The sequence below is a fragment of the Cynocephalus volans genome, chromosome 9 (genome assembly GCF_027409185.1).
Source record: "Cynocephalus volans isolate mCynVol1 chromosome 9, mCynVol1.pri, whole genome shotgun sequence".
Classification (NCBI taxonomy): Eukaryota; Metazoa; Chordata; class Mammalia; order Dermoptera; family Cynocephalidae; genus Cynocephalus; species Cynocephalus volans.
The window spans coordinates 7984880-7991911 of NC_084468.1; the positions used below are offsets into that span (position 1 = coordinate 7984880).

Here is a 7032-nt window from a genome sequence, read left to right on the forward strand (position 1 = left end):
CCAGGTGTGCTGCGGGCTGGGCCGGGGTCACGCTGATGGGGGTGTAGGCTGGGTAGGACCACCACGGCAATTTCGTAGGTCCACCAGTTTTTCTTAACTTCACCAGGATCCTCTGTGGGGACAAATAAGGCCGGCTGTTTGAACTTTCGACCGTGTGACTCGTGACTGAAGAGTAAACACTGATGGAACACTTGCAGTGGAAAACAAGGACTTTGTATTAAGCATCAGGGCTTCTTCTAGTAGACAGTGAGATCCTTTGCTTCTGCCAGGTGGCAGGGATTTGACACCATCATTACCTGAAATGGCTCGTGAGGCTATGCGATTGCTCGGTGTCCGGCTGCACATGTCATTGCCAGGATATTTCGTAGTGTTAAAATGCTAACATTGAATCCGTTCTTGACAAACATCTGTCAGCTTTGCCATCCCTTGGGTGGGGTTCTGGACTTCCAACCTAGGCCTTCTCTGCTTGTCCATAGACCTTGCAGTGGGAAGTGTGAATGCTGCTGGGCCTCCTCATCCCTGGCCCTTTTACTTCCTCATCTCTTCCTGCTGAGCAGGGAATGCGCTGGAGAAAGCACTCTCTCCATCTTGTCCTGTTCGTTCAAGACAAAGTGAGCATGAAGACTTATCGAGGAAGACCTATGGGCACACACCTGTAGAGTAAGAGCATTTTCAGTTTCTTTTTATTTGTCTCACTGAATCAAAAGTAAACTTGGATTTGTCATTTTAGAGACTACATGATCAACTCGAAAGGTTGGAAACACTCAGTCTCAGCTGAGATGGGCTCCAGAAAGACTCACCGGCCGCATGAGTGCTGGATGAACGCAGATGGGGAGACCCGAGGGAATGAAGGCTGAGAGGTGGAAGAGAGGGAAGAGCGGGTCCATGCTCGTCCGGTGTCCGGCCACAGGGTGTTCCCACTTGCGCTGCTTTTCAAAGTGGTCCGTCGGGGCTCAGAGCTTGCTGGTGGAGGCACCGGCCTGGCCTCCTAGGAATGTGGACAGAGCCACGGGTGCCCAGAGGTGGGCTCTGGGCCACAAAGAGGAGGGATATGATGCGACCATTGTACCTTGAATGGATGAGGGAGCCGTCCTAGGAAGTGACTTCTGGAAGGCATCCTTCTTACACTTTCTCAGAGCCTTCCTGCTCTGTCATAACTGGTCTTTTCCTCCTCCATCACCTATGCCTTCCCCAACCCAGTGCAACCTTACGTGACGTCTGTTCTCAGTTCACAACTTGGTAAGATCAGTGTGGCGTGCAAAAGCAGGCAGTTCTGCGCACAGTGACCCTACTGGGGTCACCTGGGGAGGCCACACCTCTTTCTCTCGCTGACCCTCTGACAGCAAATCGAGGATGTGTCCCAGGCTGCGGGGTCCCTGGTGCTCGATCCTGGAGGCTCTGCTTTCAGTGGTCGGGGGTGGCTGTCATGCTTTCTTATAAGCCAGAGCAGGCAGTATCTTACTTTCAAAACTCAAGTTTTAGCTTTCTTCCCCTCATCTCATAGCGTGATGTGTGTCAGTCCGTCTCCGCTTATAACAGATATATGTAAACCTGGGGAATGTGTAAAGATGTTTCATTTCTTATGGTTTTGGAGGCTGGGAAGTGCAAAGACCAGGGAAGATATCGAGTGAGGTCCCTGTCCTTGGTGGTGGCTCCACGGCAATGCAGGGTGTTACACAGTGAGGTTCCCTGAGGGAGAGAGCAAACCTCTTCACTAGTTCCTTTTAAAGCCATCGGAACCACACCCATTGCTGTGTGCATGGGTGGATCCATTCACTAACACAGACCACACAATTGAATCATCTCTTAAAGCGCCCCGAGTTTCAATGACCACGATACGAGTTCCTACACTCTAAGCTCAACCCCGACTGTGATGGCGTTTCCAATACATGCAACGTTGGGGTCTTCTTCAACCCCTATCAGTCTGTGTCCCTTTCCTGGGGCATGGGTGGATTTCTAAAGGCGGAGGTCTCATTGTCACCGTGTGCACAGGATCTTCCTAGGGTGGGGAATGGACTTCAGAATGCGAAGGCTTCCCCGGGCTACTCATCTCTGTGTTTGCTGTTGTCGCGCGTCAAGGCGTCACGGTGGTGCCAAAGGACTCCCCTGAGTCCCCTACCGGGATGGGACAAAAGTCACTGCCTCTCTGGGGACTCTATTTTTGTGATGCAGGGGTTTTACCTTTATTTGCATGATTGGTTTACCTGTCGCCCTAGTCACAGGGTTTCCTCTCAGGGTGCTGACACCTGCACCCAGTAGCAACAGAAACATCTCTGGGAACTCTGCAAAAGAGGGATTTTGATGACCATATTGGGGAGCCTCCTTATGGAGGCCTCACTTTTTGTCTTTGTCCCTCCACAGGGTTCTCTATCCCTTGGGAAGTAACATACCCCCTGCCAAGCTTGTGTCTCTTTTGAAATAGGTGATTCCTGCCCGGGGGAGCAATCACAGATGGGCTGGAGAGCAAGGGCACGTCCTGCGCGGGCTTCCCTGTGCTCCCAGGTCGGGGGCTGGGCACTAGGTGATTGAACTGGCTTCTTCCCATGAGATCATCTCCTGTTACACCCACGTGACCTCAGGCACAACATGTTTTTATCATTAATGAGAAACTTTATTTTTTTGTCTAAATGTTTTTATTTGAATCAAATTGCTGAACAAAACAAGAGCTCAGTCTCGTTACTCCAAAATAACACAGACCTCAACAGGGGGAGAATTCACGGGGCAGGACAGCTCTAGTATGGGAACACAACCCTGCTCATGCAGGTGTGACTCTACTCGGAAGCAGTTGTTCTTAACAACAGGTTGACCCCAACTACCAGAGCCCCACAATGGGAAATGGTCTTCAGTTCGTGTGTGGGGATGTGAGTTCTAAAAATGACAAAAGGCAGGGGAAGCACAAACACAACCCACTCTTTGAACAAAATGAAATGTCTAAGTAGAAAGTTGTAATCCCCCTTTCTGCCGTGATATAAAGAAGCGCTGGAATCTGGCACCCGGACTGGGTTTTCATCCTGAGCCTTTACAAACTGGGCCCCCCTAAGATTCACATCCTCAGGTTTCTGGGTGATAGTTCGTTTACTCTGAAGAGATGTGCGTCTGTTCCTTCCTCCTCCTCTTGCGTTCGTGCTCACGTTCCCTGGGGCTGCTGCTCTCTGAGGGTCGCTTAGAGGCCCCGTGCTGTTTGGCTTCTTCCAAAAAGTTGCCCAAACCAAAAGGATCTTCCTCAAACGGAACTGGTCCTTCTCGGCCTCTCTGCCTTGGGTCTGAAGCAGAAACCTCCTGGTCGGGAAGAAATCTGTTGGTCTTTATTCTGGCTTCTAGGTCATCAGCACACACGTCCTTGCTCAGATTTTGGCTGGGCCTGTAAATGATCTGGGCCATGCCCTGACCACCTCTCCAGGCTCGATCATAAACATTGTAAAGTTCATCTTGTGCACCTGCAAATCCACTGTCCACCCCTTGGGATCGGTCAAAGAGCCTGTGGTCGTACTGAACTTCACTGGACGTCCGAGGATTGGCCATACTGAGAGCAATGACTTCGGTCACATCCCGAATTCCGCTTCTCTGTACTTTCAGCCTCTTCTCTTGTGCTGCCGTGGGCAGGTTCCGGGCACGCTGTCTCTCTTTTCGCCTGTCATGCCGGATTTCCTCCCTCGCCTCTTTCTCCACATGGGTTTTGGTCCCAGCTCTCCTCTCCCTGGCTTTCTGGGCCATTTCTCTGAGTTTCTCTTCACGTCTCTCCTTGGCTTTGTGAGCCATCTTTCTCTCTGCCTGGGCACGCATTTCCACAGCTTCTCGAGCCTTGCGTTCAGCCGTGTAGAGGGCTTGGGTGAGTTTGGCAAACTTCTCACCGATGTGTACTGTCTGTAGTCCTGTTGCATCCGCAGCCAGACGTTTGTCCAGTGGGATCGTGTAACCCTTTGCGTTTTTCCAGTTAGAAATGCAGGGAGGAATCTTCCACTCTTGCTGTTCCCTTACACTCATCTGTCTGCTAGGGGAACACATGACAGGTGCAGGAGGAGAAAGTGGTCCCCGGGGAATTTTCTTGTTAGTCTTAAACCTTGGAGGCTCCATGGGATCTGTCCGCATTTCTGCCATGCGAATAACCCTCTGTGTAGCTCCAGAGTTGAAAGGCCCTCCTTGCTGAGCTGGGCTGTATCGGATATACCGAGCTGGAGCCAGTTTATCAACGGCGCCCAGTGGCCTGGCTGTGGCAACCTTCTGCCATACGGATTTCTCTAAGACTGCTCGTGTCTTTTCTGTTATCTCTTTAATAGCTTCTTCATCTGGTCTCTGCAGGTCTGTGTCCTCTGCATTCATAACTTCCTTTGGAATCAGGCAGTGTATGTGCTGTAAATGACCTTGTCTTTCACCTTTTTGTGTTCATCAGCTGTCTTTATAAGTTGCGTATATTCTTCTGGTGGATGTTAGGAAGCACTCTTGATTCCTCTGCTTTTCAGCCTTGGCAGCATAAATGGAACATCTCTGTACAACTTTTGAAAACATGTAATGTGTAGAAACATGTAAGTTACACATATACAAATGTTTCGAAGAAAGTAATGGCCGTGGTATGTAAGTTCCAGTGCATTTCCGAAGGAAGAACAGGAGATAACATTTGAATAAAAATGCAAAATTTAAGAAGAGATAAGATGGTCAATCTGAAGTACAATATCCCCAGAGAAATCCAGAATTCTTTCATCGGAAATAGATCCACAACCCATTTCAGCCTTTGTGACATTAAATCAGCACCTATGGGAGCAGCCATGATCTTCCTATACATCATATGCTTTAGGAGGTGCCATAAAGCATCTGTTTAAGTTAAACAGTCGATAATGAGGTTATGTATTAAACTCCCACCCACCCAAAAACTAAGTGTGAAATCAGCTTGTGAAATCAGCTTCTATGACTCTTGAGATCCACCAGGTCAAAGCTTTGGTATATACTGGAAGTTGTGTTGGTGATAACCAAAGCTTAATAGGATTCTCTGCTCAGGGATTTGTCCCTCAAGCAAAACCACCTGGTCCACAAAGCTTAACAAGTATCTAAGTAAAGTAAGTGTACAAAGAGAACAAGCCACAATTCCCCTTTAACCGAGGGTTCCTAGTTTCCTAGGCAGCAGTCCTGGAAGCAACTGAAGCCACAATGCTTCTCCTAAAACACAGTGTGTTATAATTGAGACTGTTCCGAAACAAATGTCCACAGGCGTGTGGCTGGTGTGCCACAGAAAAAACTTCCAAACAGAAGTCAGTGTTCTTAAACCATCACATAAGTGGGTCAGCAACAGAGGAATGACACAAGGCAGTAGGTGGCATTACAGAGAGCGCCACAGCGCCATTTGGTTCGATCCCAAAGCCTTCCAGGCAGGGAAAGCTGTCAGGCAGTTTGGGTGGTTCCTTAGTTTTCTAGCTGTTGGACATTTACTGCTCCTCGCAGACGTCCTCCTCTTTTCTGTCCACCTCAGAAGTGTCGGATGACTCATGGAGTAAGACATACTCCCGGCTACTGAACCCAAATCTAAGCACATCCTTTTCTTTCAGCTCATAGTATCTCTGTGGCTCAATACGTTTGTTGTTCAAGAATGTTCCGTTTCCTGAGCCGAGGTCAATAATGTGGGGCTTCACCCCCCGGCCAGCTGTGCCATCAGCGCGGGTGTAATGCACAAGGCGACACTGGAAGACCGCGTGCTGCTTCGAGCAGGAGGGATGGTCAAGTGGAATGTCTGCGACGCGGCGATGTCGACCCAGCAGGTAGGCGCTTTGTCGATGGACGCACAGGACGGGAAGTACCTCATCGTTTTTAAAGGGGTAGAGCCTCCACCGTCTTTTGGGGATATGTGCTTCCGGGGGCTCGCTATACTTAATGACTACACCCCTGAAGGTGTTGGTGTCCTCAAGAAGTGCCCCAGAAAGCTCAGAGCTGCGGTTTTCTTCAATGGGCGCCACTTTTTCTTTATTGTTGCCACCAGGTGGAGGGGACACCTCCGGAGAGTCATCACCTCTGCCACGAGCTTCCGTCTTCTGGTGATGCTCCTGGCATCTGGCATGACACCACTCCCGCTCTTCCTCCTGAGCCTGTGGGGTCTGCATGTCACGATCCTGCACCTGCCCGCACCCGGGCCTCTTGTTCCAGGCTGTCCTTCGGTGGGAATGGCCCGGCCATCTCTCCGGGTCACTGTCCCTAGCCCTCCTGTGCTCCTGTTCTGAGGGTTCCCGGTGCTGCCCATCCGCCCGTCCCCTTCGAGGGTGGTCCTCACGTTCCTGCTTCACAGTGACTGCTGAGTGGTGAGGACTCCGGCTTCTCCTACTCGCAGGAGACTTGCTTCTCCCTGAAGACTTGCTTTTCCTTTTGACTGGGGAGCGGCTAACCCCCCGGACTCGGATCCTGTGGTGGCCAGGGCGGCCAGGCTTGTCGGTGGGAAGGTAGTGGCCACCACGGGGGACATCTGGATGGCGGAGGGCAGGCCACTCAGCTTGCGGACTGAGGTGCTCCTGCTTCTCCACCACCATTGCTGCCACTGCCACCAAGTCCCCGAGACAGTGCCTTTGCTGGCTCTCCGGCTCTCGCTGGCTCTTGCCCTCCTTCATTCTGTGTTCTCGGCTGCAGGAATGAACTGAGGACTGCTGAGCTCCAGACCCCACTTTTATCACGGGATAATCGCATCAGTTAATGCATCTGACTGATTGAGTTCCGTGTGCATTTGCTCTTCACTGCAGATGCACACGGATCTCAATCAGTCAGATGCAGTAAGAGCAAAGGCACATGGAACCCAATCATTATGGTATAGTGAAGAGTAAATGCACATGGAACCCAGTCAGTCAGATGCAGAGAAGAGCAAATGCACATGGAACAAAATCAGTCAGATGCAGTGAAGTGCAAATGCACACGGAACCCAGTCAGTCAGATGCCAGCACACGGCAGGGTGTTCCAGAGGCAAAACAGTGCAGTTGGAGAAGCCTTTAAAGCCACTTATTTTAATTCCCCACTCATTCCCTTTCCCCTAGTAGGGATCCTGAATACAAAACTTTTCCTTGC

The 7032-nt window shown here is 50.6% G+C and overlaps 2 protein-coding genes across 2 annotated transcripts; both read right to left on the minus strand.

The window, feature by feature from the left end:
* Positions 1 to 3035: 3035 nt before the first annotated feature.
* Positions 3036 to 4765, minus strand: LOC134385663 (SNW domain-containing protein 1-like). Its single transcript, XM_063107415.1, is given in 3 exon segments — positions 3036 to 4340; positions 4343 to 4414; positions 4750 to 4765. Coding segments are annotated over 3 exon segments (1353 nt in total). The 3' UTR covers positions 3036 to 3075.
* A 652-nt stretch (positions 4766 to 5417) lies between these two features.
* LOC134385593 (smad nuclear-interacting protein 1-like) lies at positions 5418 to 6584 on the minus strand. The gene has a single exon (XM_063107290.1). It carries the CDS (start codon positions 6582 to 6584, stop codon positions 5418 to 5420), a length of 1167 nt encoding a protein of 388 aa, XP_062963360.1.
* Between the last annotated feature and the right edge of the window lie 448 nt (positions 6585 to 7032).